The following is an 18913-nucleotide window of genomic DNA, read 5'->3' on the forward strand; positions in this document are numbered from 1 at the left end:
CTGGACGTGATAGATAGCTACTAGGGCCTCGTTCATTTTGCAAAAAAATTAAATCTGATGAATAGTACCACTTTCGTCTTATTTGGCAAATATTGTCCAATCGTGGACCAACTAGGCTCAAAAGATTCATCTCGTGATTTCTAACTAAACTGTGTAATTAGTTATTTTTTTACCTACATTTAATACTCCATACAAACGGCTAAAAATTGATGTGATGGAGAGAGAGTGAAAAAACTTGAATTTGGATGACATCTAAACAAGGCGTAGCTAGTTATTATTTTGATGTGGTGAAAGCTGCTTTGTGCAGGTATAGTCATCACAGTGATGCCATTGCTCAATAAATTATGCACATAGCATATTTCGTCAACCATGCCGGTTCGGAGGTCCATGGTAAAAATGTTGACATAATTACAAGAAAAACTTCTTGTTTACTCTTCTTACTTTTCTTACTTTATCTTACGTGAAACGAAAGATCTATCTATCTAGTTTTGTATTCATATCTGCTCAAGTGTCACAAATTAATTAGACAAAACAAGAATCTGGATATTTGTAGTTTATGTTTGGTGGCTTGGAATCCTTTTTGTCTTTATCATCAGCCTGAACGAACTTAAATTTCCAGCCGAAACAATATTTTTCTCTCACACAAACCAGCCAGCAGTACTTCTTCACGAACCAACAACGAAACGAACCAGCCAACCGAACAGGCTGCATATATCCGCACTATATATGTACATGTACGGTTGATATCCGGATGATTTATTCATATTTTTCAGCTGGGTTGTCTTTATACACCACACACGTTTTTTCAGGGAACGAAGGGTTTCTCACTATTGGGAAACCTCACTAATAATAAAACCAAGTAGGAAAAGAACGGTAAAAGACCCAAAACAAAAGCCTTATCCTATCCTAAGTTAAATTTTGTTAAATTTGATCATTAAATTTATAGAAAAATGTATGAATATCTATGATATCAAATTACTTTTATTAAAGTTTTCATTAAATATGTATAGATAGTGTAATTTTTTTATAAATCTGTAGATGTCGATATTTTTTTATAGACTTGGTTAAAAATCATTAGACAAGTTTACTTAAGTAAGACAAACAAAGCTAAAGCAGACTATATAACCTACAACCGAGGAAATAGCAAACAAGATATATACATCTCGCTTTCTCCACTGCAGCAATTTACCGGAGCTGAGTGCTGATGAGCTGACCCCAGCTGGTAAATTGAACTGCTTTGGAGCAGTCGGTTTCTTGACTTGTAAGTTTAGTGCAATCAGTCGATTGATCACCACCATCACACAACAACTTACTTAATCCACTAGTTAGTGGCGATCGAACGAGGCCTTATCGTCATTCAATTAGCACCACAAATTAATCCACAATTGATGGCATTATTGGCGGCGCTAGCTGGAAGCTGCCTGATGAAGCTCGAATATAATCAATGCGATAATAATGAAAGTTATACTGAAGGCCCCTGCAGGCGAGCCTGTCGCTTTCGCACGCTACGCGCGAGAGTCAAAGATCTTGCCGGCCGGAGATTAGATATGTACGATTTGGTTTTGTTCCTCCGACGATCCGCGTTCTTCTCACGCTCATGCTCATCTGATTGGGACAACCTGCAGCTGCAGTGGGTGACTTGCTTGGCCGGGTACGTACGTAGCTTCAGAGAGCTTCTCGCTTAGCCATGCATTATAATATTCCACTTGATACTGATGTACAATATTCATTGTTAAATTAGATAGACACACTACGCATTGTGTAACTATCCTGAGCATGGACAGACAGGACAGAGCATATTATTTTGTTAATGAGTCATGGAAGATATGGGAAACATTCTTAAAATGTTAGCTATATACAAGCGACTTGAGAGCAGATTGGACATGGTCACATGCATGGACATGATCCTATATATAACGCTGCTCGTCGTTTGCGGTGCTTGGTATGTACTCCTTCTGTCCCAATTTGTAAGCAGTTTTGAATTTTTTTTAGATATGTAGCTTTTGATTTGCATATAGATATATTATGTTTAGATATATAATAAAAACTATATATATTAAAAAAACTAGATTGAACGACTTACCATTTGGAATGTACTCCTATTTATTTTCTGGGCTCGATCGACACCGAAACTTAGACTTTGACAACAAATTTCCCCATACACAAATATTTTCAGGTAAAGAAACAATAGAATGAATACACTGGTCTTCATATTTTTAATAATCTGATTATACGATATTATGTACTAAATTTACTCGTAATTCAAGTATGTGTTAGATAAAATATACAACCCCTATTCACAAAAACATGATGCTAACGCTAAGGTTTGGTCAAATCTTTAAAACTACAAACGTCAAAAACTTTTAAATTATTTAATTTAAAAACATGTAAGTTATATGTGTGTATATCTATATCCAATAATGCTTGTACAATCAAATGAATTTAAAAAAGTTTAGAATATATTCTAAAAATCATTTTTAAAAATTGTATGCATCGAGAACCATGCAAAGTAAAGTGTGACTATTGCTTTTGCTCGAGGGGGTAGTTATTTTTTTACGAAATAAAAGATAGCATGCATTACTTTAATTAATATTTGCAATATTATATTATTTTCATGATTCCGTAGTGGTTCGGTCAAAATACATGTTGTGCATGAATTGGTTTGTACTAGGAACGTAAAAACATACCTTGGTGCGTAGTTTTGTCTTGAAACACACTTCCATAAAAAAGGAATTTCTTCAACAATTGCCTGTCCAAAACAATAATTTATTACTTCTTTTTAGTGGAATAATAATTTATTACTACTACTACTACATTTTTCCCATACAATGAGCAATGTTGGCGCCTCTTGACAATTCCTGTTCGGGGTGGCTAGCGCCCGGACGCCCATGCCGCTACCCCCCCCCCCCCCCCCCGTCCCACGTCCCTTGCCTGCCTGTCCACGTCTCGCCTGCTACGCTCGCTCGCAAGCACGTGGGGCCCGCGCCGTGCCAATGGGAACTGCCTCCGTCTGCGCTCGCTTCCTACGCCTGACACCGAGGCGAGATAGCAGAAAGGCGAGGAGAAAGATGCAACACCCGGTCTAGATTTAAAACATTCAGATACAATAATTGCAATATACGTCAAAAAACAAATGAAACATGCGTCTAAAACACTTGCAAAAACACTTGAAAATATTTGAAACCATTGTAAACATACCCAACATCCAGATAAAACACTTGCATCATATGTGTGAAAACATATACAACATCCAGATAAACATACTTGCAACATATGTCGGAAAAAACAGATGAGACATTGAGAACAGGAGCTTGCAACATACGTGTACAACCATTGCAACATATGCATCATCCCAATCTACTTTTGCAAAGTTCGTATGAAACACTTGCAACATAGCTATGAAACATCTGAAACACTTGAAACATGTATTTGCAACATGGGGAGGCCGGGGCTGGTCGATTCCGGCCGTTGAGGTCAGAGCTGATAGCAAGCGACTACGCACGAGCACCACCAGCACCCAGCACCAGCGGCGCGTGTGAGCACCACCACCACCACCCCCGCTTGGCTCGATCGGGGGTGCGGCGCGCGTGACGGGCGGAGCGAGTAGCACCAACACTAGGGCCAGCAACGGGAGGGAGTGGGAGGTGCAAGCGACGGGGTGGGGGGGGGGGGGGGCGGGGCAGCGGGCGGCGCTCTACGGGAGGGAGCCAAAGGTGCGTGAGACGGGGGGCAAGGAGCGTGCGGCACGAGATGGGTACGCGGCAGCAGCGAGGCGGAGTAGCAGCCGCGATGGGAAGGACGGCGTGGTGGAGGCAGTCGCAGCGAACACTCTGGTGCACGAGTTGGGAAGGCTGCCTCAACTGGTCCGCAGGTCCATTACACACAAGCGCCCCGGCCTCCAGACACCCAGACACCCAGGTGTAAGCATTTCCCTTCCTCCTCTGGGATGCACCTGGAAAGCCCAAAATAGCTCTTCACAGCCCATGTTCTCGACATGTGCACCCGACCACAAACGGCTCATATTTATTTTTGCTTTCCTTAAAAAAAATACAGCAAAAAATGATGCGAAAAAAAAGAAACACGGGCACCACCGGAACCGGAACCACAGATCACATAGGGGTGATTGGTTGCTCAACCAGGGCGTTTGAAGGAGCGTCCTGCATTTCTCCGTGTATTTGCGCTGTGTTTGGTTGCTCCGCTCGTATCTTTTGTCTGTATTTTTTTCATTCGTTTGCTCTCCTGAGTCCCATACGTCAGACATCCAAGAAACTGATGTATGTGTACAACCAAATATAATCAATATAATCTTATCTTAGACTAGAGCAACAACAAAGACGACCCAATAGGATCACTTGCTCAAATTCAACCTAGCTTCTTTGGTCGTGCGTATACTGGCCATCCTGGCTGGCTTGGTCTACAACTAATCACGCCCAGATGACAGAGACTCAGATCCCACAGGCTGACAGACTGCAGGAAGGGAAGGGAACGGACATGGCGGCGGCCGGCGGCGAGAGCATGATGACGAGGGAGCAGCTGCTCCACCTCTTCTCCCGCTTCTCCTTCCTCACCTCCCTCCCCGGTGGGTCCCCGTCTTCGCCGCATTTCCGGTTCGCTCCCCATCCGGTTTTCCCTAACCTCTGGTCCCTGTCCCCGCGTTCCAGAGGTCAAGCAGCGGATTGCCGACGCTGTCAGGGACAAGCAGGTGCGATGCCCGCGCAATCCGGGTGCTATTTCCGCTTCTTTAGATTAGCGCTCTCATTGTCTCCTGTGACTTGTGAGGGATGGACGGGGCTCGTCGGGGAGCGGTTCTTGAAATGTTGGGTTTTCTGCCTGGGCTTTTGGCTGATTAGCTTGACGTTTCACTTATACAGCTCGATTGCCTTGGGTCACTTCAAAATTTTAGTTTGGGCCTTGCGATGTGGGAAATTGTGAAACGATTATTCAGTTTGTTTAGCACAAATTTACATGTGAAGGCCTGGACATGTATGTGAAAGTTACAGTGTGTTTGTGCTTTGTTCTCCCTGTAGGAGGCTGTGGCCGTGACCACTGAAATACAAGAGGAGATTTTTCGTGAGATGGGAGTAGGTACGCGAATTGCCTTCCACTTGAACACCATGTTGTCTCTCTGAGGTTTTCTGTAGGCTGTAGCATTTAGGCATGTACTAGTTTACAATGATTTGATGAAGATGAGTAAGAATCGGACTGAGAATGATGATGCATTTACTATACGTGTAAAGAAAGAACTGCAATGCAACACCCTGGACTATTGGCCATGTTATCATATCTACAGCTACTGATATCATGATGTGACACCATGTAACATATGCTGATGTATGTGCATTTGGTAGATTCACAGATATGGAATTAGCTGGGGTATTCTTCTTTTGACAATGTTTATTATGGCATTGCGTGTCATACATGTGATTTAGTAAATAGCACTCATTCCCGCCAGTTTGGTTCTTAGTCATGATATTTTCAATGTTGCCCATTGATTTATTGATTCACGGACCAGTTTATTTGGTTATCAGGAACTTTAGTCCTTGGGTCGATTATATCTGTAGTCTACTAGCATGTTTATTACAATAAGTGAATAATTGATCTATAGTAGACAAGGATAGAAGAAAAATTCAACTATATATATTGCAAGAGACAGAACACTTGTTGTTTAATGATAACCCTGTTTTTTTCTTAAATCAACTAAATAGATCTTACCAGTTTTGTCTTGATTGAAATTGACATGTCCATGGCAGTAGTAATTTAGAAGAACCATAAATAGCAGTAGCAATATAGAACCATAAGAGTTAGTCTATGTATTTAAATTCAGGAATCTAAATAATCTATCATTCTATTTGAAGCTGCCAAATGGCGAAGGAAAAACTGTATATGATCGTAGTTGCTATTTTGATTGTCTTCAGAAATTGGGTTGCTTCAGGATTGGAACTCTATTGGATATTACCATTTTCATTAACATTTTGGTGAAGGATTTTTTTTTTTTTTTTTTTTTTTTGCCATGGTTAACTCATAAAATATCTATGGCACATGAAGGTATAACATTCACTAGTCTTATTGATTCATGCAGTCATGCTCAGTTAAGATAAATGTTGTAGAACATTAAATCCTTTTACTCTGCCTACTTTGACATGCCAGGCTGACCTACTTATATGCTGGTCATTGCTTTTGTATCAAGTAGTTGTGCTGAGTACTTGATTGCTAGTTGGTTTATGTCAAGATCCAAGGATATAATGCTTGCTTAATTTAAATAATCTAGATTTCTAGTATTGTATTTCTCAAAAGAATATTGTTTATTTCCTTCACATTTCAGATTTGTTTTTAAAAACGACTGTACTCATCTTTGCATTAGGGTGGAAATCAACAATTTCACCTTGACATGTTATTTCTGAATGTCAGATCCAAGTTTTGGTATTGGATGCCTAGGAAAGGTCAACGTTGTTTATGAAAAGGACATGGACTTGATGATTAAATTCTATCAATTTGTTGCCAAGTAAGTGTCTTCATGTTGGTGCCAATAAGTCTAAAATAGTGTACTGTAAGAAAACAAGGGGGCAGTGATGACTGTTACAGTCAATAAAGCTTAGCATTTCCCTTAGTCACTAACATAATGCTGATGAGCAGCAATTTTATTTTATATTTTGTATATTTCGGGTTGACTTGTCCAGTCTTGTAGTTACAATCATGCATGGTACTTTATTTGGTTCCAGTTATAGTTCCATGTTTGCATATACATTTAATAGTAGGGAGAGAGCACTAATATCAGTATACTTATGTATTAGATATAAGTATGAACATGAACACACTAATGATTTTGCGTTATATGTTACTTCTTGATTTGTTTTAATAGGAAACCAGCAATCAATTAGATGAGTAACCTTTGCACAGAACAAGATACATAAGAAAAAACCATGTGAAAAATGTTGTTATAACAAGGAAATGTTGTGGCAACATCTACTTTATTACATTAGAGATTTACAGCAGAGATTCCTAGAGTAAACTTTGGTCAAAGACTCATATTTAGTTTATTTATTGTCATTTTATTTAATAGAGAAGAAATGGCTATTGATGAAGCTGAGCTTGAACCCAGAGAATTGGCTGAAAAACTACATGCTGAACAAATAATACAAGAACAGGTGAAGAGGCACCTCCACATTATTCCTGTTAAAACATTCTGTTATTTATTGTTTTGTTGATCAAGCTGCTAATTACATGGTTTGAGTTATTGCTCCAGCAACTGAACATGCTAGTTGAAATGAGGAAATATAGCCCAGAGAGCCAATCTGTCATACTTGGGACTGTATGTGCATCTTCCTCATCCCCATTCCCATTCCCCCAGAATCTAGATTAAAAAGAAGACTTACGTGTTTACTTGCCTGTAATCCTTTTGCAGTTGCACAAAGAATTGGAAGAAGCTAATTTTGACATCAATGCATCGATCTTGAGTCCAGAGCAAATCCAAAAGATTGTTCAAAAGTGATATATTCCAACAGATGAGATCAGTACCTGCCTCGTCTGTTCATGTGTGCTTGTGCACCTTTGTATAATTGCTAAAAAGAGCGAGCAGTCCTGTCTATTTGATTTCTGGAAAATACAAATTGCATGTCGAGAAGTGTAGCTGTTACAAGTAACCCTGCAGAACATACTGATTTTGCAAAGATAGTTCAATGGGATGTAAAACATTCTGAATTTTGCAAATATACTTCTGGTGCATGCTCCTTTCTTGGCCTTTAGGGAGTTACAAATATTGAAGCACACTAGAAGTATTGATTCTCGCTATTTGAATTCTTTATTGAGTCTCGTTTAAGGCTGAAGAAAAAAAAGAACTGCATAACCTTGCTTTGTTTTTATTGTATTTGCTGACACATTAGCAATCTTTAAACTGGACGAAGACACGTAATAAAACAATTCGTCATAAATCGTCTTAGACTTGTTAGTCTTGCATGATACATAGCTTTCTGCCCAATCCCATCACTATGGATGCAAGGTGGGTTGTTCGCAAATCCGCAAATGGACTCTGAACTAATTTTCACATCCAGATATAGGGGGTGTTTGGCTCGCCGCCATACCTCGCCTGCCAAAGCTGCGGCGCCACAGAGGAAAGGCAGTTGTTTGGTTCAGCTTTCAGGTGGGGCAGCCACATGCTTTCGCAGTAGAAATTTATGGCAAGGTGTGACGGCCATATTCTCCGTCACAAGTCTTAGACGACGCCACAACTGAGTGGCTGGTCTGGGCTGTGAACCAAACAGCCTCATAAAACAAATAAGTGCCTTTGGATAGCCATGCAATACTGAACAAAAGCTCAATCCATCCAATGATACCAAGATAACTTGGGCCAAGATTCTGGCAAATAAATTCCGAGAGCCTAAGATTCCTCGAGATGAGAGAACATACAGATACTAGATAATGAACTCTGAGAAAGCCTAAGATTGCTCAAAATGAGAGAAGCATCAAGCAATAAGTTCAAACAGATCTACAAATATCTTTACAGTAGCAGCAAAATTGAGGAGCATATTCACATCAGAAAACATAACATGAAATCAGCTAGCGATGGCTGGCTAATCCCTTGATCAGCAATCCTGCACAAGTTTTGATATCTTTGCCAGGTTATCAAATTTTAACCCCCCCCCCCCCCCCCCCCCCCCCCCCCCCCCCCCCCCACACACACACACACACACACACACACACACACACACAGACACACACACAAAAAAAAAAATCCTCATCCAATGGAAGTTACACATATGGTTAGTTTGATGACTATGGTAGGACCTTCCAACCCTTCAGATCCTCCGTTGCTATTCCAGATGCGCCTACTTGAGCCATACTAGATAATGGACCTGACTGTGCAGCAAGAAAGCAGTGTGTAAGTCTGCAACCAATCTGATCTTCAGTAGACCTGTCTGATGTTGATATTTATCCTAGAATTCTTGATATAGTCCAAGATAAAGACGTCATCTCCACTAGATAGTTGTGAAATCAGTGCAGAGATTTCTTGTTGGTCTGTGAAGATCCGTGGTACACCTGTGAAATATAAACCAAAGGTCAAAATAGAAATGAAATTTTATGTTTCATGGTGTTCTAATCTTATTTACAAATAACTTTCATTTCATAACATAAAATACCATGGAAGCGCTCTCGTGCTTCCCCAGCCATCAAAACTATATCACCACTGCGCAGGAACATTGCTGTTGGAACTTCATCTCTTATCTTTCCTCCCAGAAGAAAGATGCATTTGCAGCCCAAACTAAAAGAATAAATGCCAACTGGTAAGACACTATGTTTAGTAGAAGTAAAGATCACGAAAAAAGGTAAGAAGCTGGACCATCATACCTTATGCTTACAATAGGTTTTGTCCAATCTGCTTCCATGTCATCAACATGGCCACCAAGCATGTCACCTACATCAATCAAAGGTTAGTATTTCAGTACAGAAAAGAAAAGGAGCATGAATACAGTTCATCAAGACAACTCCAAAGAAAATGTATCAATCTAAGGCGTTCACTATCTCAAGAGACAAGCTATACATACTTGGACCATAATAGTTCACTATAGCAGCTTCTGGCTTGAATTCTTCTCCAGAAGGCATAGCTGGAATAGCCATCTTTTTGGCAAGACTAGCTAGAGCATCTGGAATCTTGTTGTGTGGAAGTGATACATCATAGTTGCGCTGCCAAAGCATAAGGATTTTACAAAAGGAAAAGGAAAATGAAGACATAATATGCTACTTCTAGCAACAGTTTGTAGAAATTGTGCAGTCAAGCAAGAATCGAATATAATATTTAACCTAGTGTCATAACAATACAGGTTATATCCACCAGCCAAGTATTTTTTTTTCAATACAGGTTATATGACCAATGGGAGATATTGTTTGCGATAGACAGTTGTGTCCAAATATAGTTTCACCTGACCAATTATGAACTGGCAGAATAGCTCCTTAAGTCAACTGCTACGTGAATGTCCTTACAGTTGTAATATTCTATTATGTGCTCTATGTTACTAACCTTGGGGATTTGAGAGAATGATCTCCATTAGTGGAGATGACAACTATATAGAGAGCCTCATGGGCCCATAGCATGGGCCTTGACATACAGTAAACAGCCCCTTCTAAATCAAGGTGGAAGCAAAGGATCTGAAGTGGATGCTGCTCTCGAGATTGTGCTTTAGCGAAAAAAATGTGCCACTTGCAACTCTGACTCTGAGGACACATACTGAAGAGAAATTATGATGCCAGTGAGAGTAGGTGAAGAAGGCATCAACACCGATATGCTAAATAAGTTCATGTTTCATAGGATCATTGGCAATCTCAGGTGTGGGGCACCACAGGAAATACTAAAATCAGCTAGCAACCATCGAAGCCATATAATCTCTGCAATGTTAGTAGCAAGTGCTCGAAGTTTTGCCTCTGTACTAGAGCGAGATACAGTGGCTTCTTTCTTGGACTTCCATTAAGAGGAGAAGAACCAAGAAGAATGCTATGCCTATGAGATTGGTGGTCTGTGGGGTCACTCACCCAAGTGGAGTCCGAGTAAGCATGAAGCTGAAGCGGATTACCACGAGCATAAAACCAACACTGAGATGATGTCCCCCTTAATCACAGCACACGAAGCAAATGACTAAAATGAACAGAAGTATGGGCACTCACAAACTGACTTAGGCTGTGAAGAGCATGAGCCATATCAGGTTTAGTAACAGTGAGATAAAAAAGGCTATCCATAATATAATGATTGCAAGAAGGGTCCTCAAGAGGCATACCATCACTAGCATGAAGCTGCAAGTGCAGATCTATTGGTGTTGCAGACGTGCAGTTATCAGTGAAATCAAAGGAATTGCATGGTAAAAAAAAAGATAGATTACAGAGTCATGGAGTACATGTACATATATAGGCAAGGATCATCTGGGTTGGTTTATAGAAGTATCACCACCGTTGGATATCCTTGGCTATCAAGATTAGAAACCAATCTATAGAAAACCATACAGGCTCAAGGCCCAGACTCGACCAATAGACACGGCGAATAAGGCCTGGCCGGCTATCTGTCTAACAATCAGTAATGGCTGAATAAGCAATAAGTTCATGTATGCATTTGGACTGAGAAAGATAAAATCCCTTTGCAGAATGTAAAAACTCAATTCCTAAGAAATAACTGAGAGGACCCAAATAATTGCACACCAAGTTGTTTCTTCACATGAGAAATATGTACAACATCATCTCCCATAATCAATAGCCAAGTACATCCACGTGGAGAGAGGTGAATACATAGAGCAGGATCATGAGTGCTATGTGAAAAACCAACAGCCCAAATCATAGAAACAAAGAGATCCACGCAACGGTGACCATCGACTAGTGGTGGCCAGACAAAATCTGTTTTTTTTTCTCGAACCACGCAGGACTGCGCGTCAGGTAGAATAAAAATACACGGGTCTGGGAGACCCAACCTAGAAGGGCGGGCCTGGTGCAAGCGGTAGAGTCTTACCGCCTGTGACCGGAAGGTCCCGGGTTCGAGTCGCGGTCTCCTCGCATTGCACAGGCGAGGGTAAGGCTTGCTACTAACACCCTTCTCCAGACCCCGCACAGAGCGGGAGCTCCTCTGCACTGGGTACGCCCTGGGAGACCCAACCCAAGCACCAGGACACACACACCCTAAGGAGACCAGCACATCAACGCACCACAAACTAACTAAAAGACAACCAGCAACTCCCAGGACTTAAGCTCCAAAGGGGAGCAACCTAGATAAAAGCTGTGTGAGCTTGGAGGCCCCGGCCATGCACCAAAGACCGCCCTCGGACAAAGATCTGTGACAGGCGGCTACAAAGAAACGCTGGCCAACGGGCTGCAAGCCAGAACAAATGTGTGATGCGTGTGAATAATGGTCGCTGAATTGATTTGGATTGTGGGTGGAGGATTGAACTAATCCTAACCTAACCCTAATCCTTGCTGTTATACCATGTTACTAACCTTGGGATTTGAGAGAATGATCTCCACTAGTGGAGATGACAACTATATATAGAGAGCCTCATGGGCCGTATGGTCCTGTAGGATGGGCCTTGACATACACTTAACACTCTAATGGAATTCTAGATTCATAACAATAATATGATTGATCTGAATCAAACACTTTTGAAATAATTGTAGAACCTTTTGAATATATTTAAATTTTTTATTGCAGTATAATGTATCGGAAATTCATAATACATCAATACCACCACAAACCAGAATCCAAGCAATGATATAAATGAGCTTATTGTTAGCAGTTAGCATTGCCATGGAAGCAAGTGGTTACATACCTTTGACCAATCAAATTGCAGACCAAGGGTGCTCCACCGGAGCTTCCTCACAAGGGTAGTTGCTGCGGTTGACCTATGCTCTTCCCCTTTCTGGCTCTCTGAGTCCACAAATTTGAAGTATTTGGATTCCATTTTCCCTCCACAATTATTCTGTTCATTTCTTTCTTGGATATCAGGATTTTCTGCTTCAACCAATATCTTTTGATTTTTAGCAGCGATGAGTAAGTCAGAAATTGAACCATATATTGCAGTCAAATTAGTCCTATTAGGTGGCTGTGGAAACGTTTTCAAGCTTTCCCTGATCCAACAGCATTGTTCCTCAGTTGATAAAGCACCAGGAATGAAATAGAACCCTACAGAGTTACAAAGATGAATACTGATATATTAGAAACATATTTGGTGTAATGACATTATGATTTGTGGGCCACATGGGAAATAACAAATGACTTGCATGTTTTGATGTTTATACAGAAATCTGAGCAGGAACGTTGTCTTGTTGTAAAACAGTGCTAAAAATATATGATTTGCTATGCTCATAGGAGCAAGTATAATAAGGGGATGTAGGTGGAAACAGATTATGTTCAAGAACCAAGAAATTTTGTATGAGAAAGTAGGTCATAGATGAGCTAACTACTATATGAGTGGGCCGATAGATTTGACTATAAGTTTACATATAGCCAGCAGCGGGCTGTATTATTACTTGCTCTAAGCTTTACTTCTGATGTGTCATCACATGACTAAAACAGCATTTACTTCACAGAGAGGACCAAGGTTTGCAAAACCTTCCCTGTTCGAAGTGCGATGTTCAGATTCGCAAGTTTAAAAAAATCAAACCGGATGATCTAATTTTAGCCCTGAATAAAGAATAGAAGGGAGATCACAGTTACCTGGCCGGTCCAAGAAGCAGAATACAGGGCGGTTGAACCCGGCACAGTCACGCTGTCCAATCCCCGCGGGAAGCTCCCCGTCGGCAGCAAGCAGCGCGTGGAAGTCAACTACAGCTGACAGGTCAGCGCCACCTCCCTCTCCGCCGGACGGCTTGCTCCTGCAGTGTTGGATGATGTCAAGGTTGGGGGGAGGGGGGAGAAGTGATGAAGATGGCAACCCCAAGAAGGGGAAGAAAGTGGGATAGAGATCCTGACCTGGACCTGGACCTGCCCTTAAGGTTGAGTGGCTTGTAAAGCTTGTACTGCTTCTCGGCACGCCGGAACGCCGTGCGCTCCGCAGCTGTGGGGTCGGAAGCGCCATACATCGCCAGCAGTGCTGTGGGGTTGGCAATAGTAATAAGCAAAGTACAAGTTCTGGACATAGTGGCATAGTGCCATTGTCTCTAATAATTAAGAAAGATTACAAAACTGCAAGTTTACTACAACATAACTCTACAATCCCCTGTTTGGAATAGATTAATGATATCATCATCTTTCACCTGACTGAAGAATTCCCTCTAAATAAATGTGACCAAGCAGTTGTTCAAATATTCATCGCCCATTTTATTCCTTTGCTTGTCCTTCGCATAATTCATCGTGGAAAACACTCTTTCAACACTAGCAGTGGCTAGTGGAAGAATTAGCACCAACTTAAGAAGCTTGTAAACAACATGATAACTGTTCATGTTTTTTAGTGTCAACAAGCATAACTGAAAGCTCACATAGGTTCTTCAAACCTTTCATCTCTACACACATGAGAAATCTTCAATTCTTACTCTAAAGAATGGATCTGACTGTCAAGACTGTGCTCACCTTGCTTCAACCGGAGCTCGAGCTGGGACTGGGACTGGAACTGGTAGTGGGAGGGCCGTAGGGGGCCGATGGGATGTCTGGAGTCCGGACCTCCGGGCGCCGGCGGGTGGCCGTCGAGTGGTCGCCGCCGCGGCGGCGCCGCCGGGCGCGGCGCTGGTCGCTGGGGTTGGGGAGCTGCCCCGCTGGGCCTGGGCGCGCAGGGCCGAGAGGGCGAGCAGGAGGAGGACCGAGCACCGGGGGAGGCTGCCTTCGCCGTGCCGCTTCCGTCCGCTGTTCCCCGCGCCGCTCCAAGATTTTCGAGCCGCGAGCGAGTCAGCGAGAGACGGAGAGAGTACCGATGGGTTTTTGTTCGTGGGTTGCTACCGCTGGTTTGGCCTGATGGGCCATATTTGCACATCCAGCAAACTATACATGTATTTCTCAAAAAAAAAGAAGCAAACTATACATGTTATCCGCCAAGGAAATTATACACAAGAAAAAAAAATTATTACATGGCCATTCATCCATGCTATCGCGGAACACAAATTACGTACAAGCGTCTTCATGAGTAGTAATATCACGTTCAGATCAATGACAATGAGAATCTGTTGACAGTGTAAATTAATTATGAAATCTAGATGCGGTAGAAAGCCAGCTTTAATTTAAAACGAGGTTGAGAGAAGTTGTTCGAAACAGAACCATTGTACAATGTGATATTAGCACTGGACTAACAACTTGTATGTCAGCACTGCACGTATAAGTACGTGGAATATACCAACGTTTGTCACGACTATGATGTATCAAATACGATTAAGTTTAGCCTATGCTAAAGATTGACAATTTCTAGAGATAATTGCAAAGATGCAATTGCTATACCTACCTTTTGAGAGTTGATTATGACCATCTCAGGAAATCGGTTCCGTACCGGTCAACAAAGTTAGGTGTTTTTTGGTTCCTTTAGTGTGTTGGCCGCGTAATCAGTTCATGGGATGATGGTTACTGCTGTTTTATGTTTGGTTGAGCTAAGCTGTGTAAGGTAGTTCCAGTGCTAGAAACTACGTACCTATTAATTTCTATAGACATTTTATATAGAAATTATGGTCCCAATGGATAATTTTTATAGAATAATGTTTTATCCAATTACATACATTATCTCTCTATTCTCTGTCAATCATTCGGTTGGCTGGTTTGTATCGTTGCTGGTTCGTTTATGGGAGAGAGAAGTACTGCTGGCTGGTTCATGTGAATAGTATCCATGTAAGGGGGCTGGCCAGCCAGCCTAGCCAGCCAGCCAGCCCCAGCCGATCGGGCTGCATATCCTTCATGTCTTAATTCTCGTGTAGACATTGTTTCTAACTTAGAACTGGTTTCTATGATTTTTATTCTCTCTCTTCAATAACTACCTTGCCACATCAGCAAAACTCTTATATGACAGTAAATGAATATCTATAGAAACTACGAAACTATGGTAATTTCTGCACTCCCTAATGGGTCACAGTGGGATCGGATCTAGGCTAGTGCAAAATCATTACGGCTCCCCTCGATTTAAGGGCCTGTTCGGGGCTGAAGTTATTTTGTTGTGAGAAAAAAATACTATAGAGCTAGCTGATAAGCCGACTAGTAAGTCTATGCGAACAGACCTCTAGCCGTTATCCAATTCCAGTCCACCCTACACTGCCTGCAACATTATTATGGTCAGAGTGTCAACGCATGTACAACCAAACAGATAGCGCTGATCATTACGCTGTAACAAATAGCAGGATCAATCATTTCCATGGTCGTTAGTGTTCTGGTGATCAATCCAAAGAAGGCCTTGTTTAGTTTTTTTCTTCAAAGTTTACTCTATATCACATCGAATATTTAGATATATACATGAAGTATTAAATATAAACTAAAAAATAACTAATTGCACAGTTTACGACTAATTTGCAAGACGAATCTTTTAAACCTAATTAGTCCATGATTTGACAATGTGATGCTACAGTGACACATATGCTAATGACGGATTAATTAGGTTTAATAAATTCGTCTCGCGAATTACTGACAGATTCTATAATTTGTTTGTTTATTAGTATCCAAACACCCCTATATAACACCCGACGTGACACCTCAAAACTTTACGCCCTAGATTTAAACAAGACCTTAATACTTATGCAATGCATCCAGGACCCATCAGTAAATCTGGGAATGTAGCCTACTCTCGCTACGAAGCACAATTGCTCGGATAATGTATACAAATCATATTCAACGCACACACACAAAGTAAATATAAACTCACACATAGAAGCAGCTAGGTTCTTCTATGCTTATTGTGAGCAATGGTGGGTAAAAGATTGGACACTATCCATGAGTAAGAAACCTTTAATAATTACACTTCATAATTTATTGCCCAAGCCCTCATCCAAGTGTGATCAACGTTGATTTATATATATATATATATATATATATATATATATATATATATATATATATATATATATATAGAACTACTACCCTGTAGCTGGCTATAAAATAACTTATTCTGTAGCCACTTTGAGTTACGATAATCACTATGTTAATTTACGAGATTACAGTAACTTCTTACTAAGTGGTTTACTATAACGTTATGGTAAATATCCCCATGTGTTATAGTAACCTAACTATCGTAAATATGTATTGACATTATCGTAAATGGAGGTGGCTACAGAATAACTTATTTTATAGCTGACTACTGAATATACTCTCCATATATATATATATATATATATATATATATATATATATATATATATATATATATATATAAAGAGTATATTCAGTAGCCAGCTACAAAATAAGTTATTCGATAGCCACCTCCATTTACGATAATTTTATATACTAATTTACGATAATATCAATACATATTTACGATAGTTAGATTACTATAACACATGAGGATATTTACCATAAACGTTATAGTAAACCACTTAGTAAGGAGTTACTATAATCTCGTAAATTAACATAGTAATTATCATAACTCAAAGTGGCTACAGAATAAGTTATTTTATAGCCAGCTACGGGGTAGTAGTTCTAGAGAGAGTATATTCAGTAGCCTGCTACAAAATAAGTTATTCTGTAGCCACCTCCATTAACGATAATTTTATATACTAATTTACGATAATGCCAATACATATTTACGATAATTGGGTTACTATAACACATGTGGATATTTACCATAACGTTATAGTAAACCACTTAGTAAGGAGTTACTGTAACCTCGTAAATTAACATGGTAATTATCGTAACTCAAAGTGGCTACAGAATAAGTTATTTTGTAGCCAGCTACAGGGTAGTAGTTCTCTCTCTCTCTCTCTCTCTCTCTCTCTCTCTCTCTCTCTCTCTATATATATATATATATATATATATATATATATATATATATATCCCTGGGTATTGAATAATAATCGGTACCCGAGTCTAAATGATCGAGCCAACCACGAGCGCTTCCCCCGCGCCGGTCCCCTCTCGGATCCACGCCGGTTCCCCCGCTCATAGGCCCGGCCCACCCACTCACGAGCTCGAGATGCCGCTCTGAAGCTCCCCCACCCACGATTTCTTTGTGGTTTCTATTTTCTAACCCCGTCTTCGTCTCTCCTCATTCCCTCCATCCGTCGGCAACGCCCGTCCGACCCCTCTCCCTATCACCATTGCTGCGCCGCTGGCTACTTCTCCGCCATGCGGCAGCGCGCTGCCCGGCCAGGCATTCTCGGCCGGCGTTCCCTAGTGCCCCGCCCTGCCGTGGCGCTACCTAGCGTTGTGCGGGCGTAGACGCATCGCGTTGCCCATCTTAGCATTCTCAGCCGGCGTGCCCCAGCGTCCGGACCCGCCGAGGGCTAGAGCCCAGCTTCCCCTGCCGTGGCGAATCTAGCGCCTCGTACGAGCACTCCTAGCGCCGCCGGCTTGGCTAGGCAGCGCCGCCCTCCACGCCCCCCTGTGACGGTGGTCCCTAACCACAACGTCCTTTCCCCTCCGCCGGTGGATCAGATCGTGACTCGCCTTCCCCATGCCCCTCTAGTGGTGGCCGTGGCAGTAGGGCTCCTCCCTTGCATCTGACCGTGGCATGGCCATCCCACGTGGATGGTGCTCCCCCACGACGAGAGTGCCCGCGGCCCATCTCCCCTTCACCAACAGCGGTGTCTCCCCATCTTCGCTTCACCTGCGTGGTCGTACCGTCATGGGCCCCTGGCAACGGCGTCCCCTGGCCCGTTCCCCACGTCAGCGGCACCCACTAGGTTGTGATCTCCATCCCCATGGTGGCAGTGCCTCCGGGTGTGGTGCGTCACCATGAGCACAACGCCATGACACCCCAAGGCCTCATCGATGGCGGAGGGCGTTGCCAAGCCTTCCAAAGGTTCGTTTCATATATGGATTTGTTATGATTTTTCTAAGGTATAAACCATCTCACACGAATGCTGCTTGCCATTGTTAGTACCATGCAGGAGGGCATGGGGGAATCGGCATCCAATCCATGAACATGCATAACTGATTTGAAGGTTATCCATGTTAATTAGTCTACACTTGCTACAGCCAAACTAGAATGCATCAAATGTGCACTTGCTTTTCAAGTGTCAGGCTCCTGGATTCTTTCTTTGTTATCATGCTCCAGCCACGTGTTTCTTTATTTGGTTTGACATAGATTTAGCAACAATATATCATTTTTCAGATATATGATGACAGGCATAGAAATAGATCAAGGAGACTATTTTGATCTTGTCACTTTATTCGCGGTCTTATGTACTTATGAGCTTGCTGAACTGGTCGTAATAATGAATCACACCTAAGGAGACACTCACCTAAGAAACTATCGTGCATTTGATTTCTAGTAATTATTTATGGTAGAACACATATTTTCACATTTGAAAAATTACCTAATCAGTGTGGTGT

At 41.7% G+C, this 18913-nt stretch overlaps 2 protein-coding genes across 2 annotated transcripts; one reads left to right on the top strand and one right to left on the bottom strand.

The window, feature by feature from the left end:
• The first annotated feature begins 4404 nt into the window (after window positions 1-4404).
• On the top strand, window positions 4405-7754 carry LOC136481911 (uncharacterized). Its single transcript, XM_066479190.1, has 7 exons — window positions 4405-4579; window positions 4662-4702; window positions 5028-5085; window positions 6409-6502; window positions 7061-7145; window positions 7244-7309; window positions 7403-7754. Exons 1-7 carry the CDS (start codon window positions 4435-4437, stop codon window positions 7487-7489), a joined length of 576 nt encoding a protein of 191 aa, XP_066335287.1. The 5' UTR covers window positions 4405-4434; the 3' UTR covers window positions 7490-7754.
• Window positions 7755-8676: 922 nt separating this feature from the next.
• Window positions 8677-14374, bottom strand: LOC136483715 (alpha-ketoglutarate-dependent dioxygenase alkB-like). The gene is made up of 8 exons (XM_066480852.1): window positions 14033-14374; window positions 13436-13556; window positions 13181-13338; window positions 12294-12646; window positions 9540-9678; window positions 9343-9409; window positions 9135-9256; window positions 8677-9033 (listed from the first exon to the last, which is right to left on the bottom strand). Exons 2-8 carry the CDS (start codon window positions 13543-13545, stop codon window positions 8900-8902), a joined length of 1083 nt encoding a protein of 360 aa, XP_066336949.1. The 5' UTR covers window positions 13546-13556; window positions 14033-14374; the 3' UTR covers window positions 8677-8899.
• Between the last annotated feature and the right edge of the window lie 4539 nt (window positions 14375-18913).

The sequence above is a fragment of the Miscanthus floridulus genome, chromosome 9, assembly GCF_019320115.1.
Source record: "Miscanthus floridulus cultivar M001 chromosome 9, ASM1932011v1, whole genome shotgun sequence".
NCBI lineage: Eukaryota > Viridiplantae > Streptophyta > Magnoliopsida > Poales > Poaceae > Miscanthus > Miscanthus floridulus.

Bases quoted from the DNA above. Each gene is read 5' to 3' on its own strand.
- LOC136481911 (XM_066479190.1), top strand. From the start codon at position 4,435: ATGACAGAGACTCAGATCCCACAGGCTGACAGACTGCAGGAAGGGAAG. The intron at 6,503-7,060 runs GTAAGTGTCTTC...TTTATTTAATAG, and splicing joins TTCTATCAATTTGTTGCCAA to AGAAGAAATGGCTATTGATG. The intron at 7,310-7,402 runs GTATGTGCATCT...ATCCTTTTGCAG, and splicing joins AATCTGTCATACTTGGGACT to TTGCACAAAGAATTGGAAGA.
- LOC136483715 (XM_066480852.1), bottom strand. From the start codon at position 13,545: ATGTATGGCGCTTCCGACCCCACAGCTGCGGAGCGCACGGCGTTCCGG. The intron at 12,647-13,180 runs GTAACTGTGATC...GTAACTCTGTAG, and splicing joins CTGCTTCTTGGACCGGCCAG to GGTTCTATTTCATTCCTGGT. The intron at 9,034-9,134 runs GTATTTTATGTT...TATATTTCACAG, and splicing joins AGCACGAGAGCGCTTCCATG to GTGTACCACGGATCTTCACA.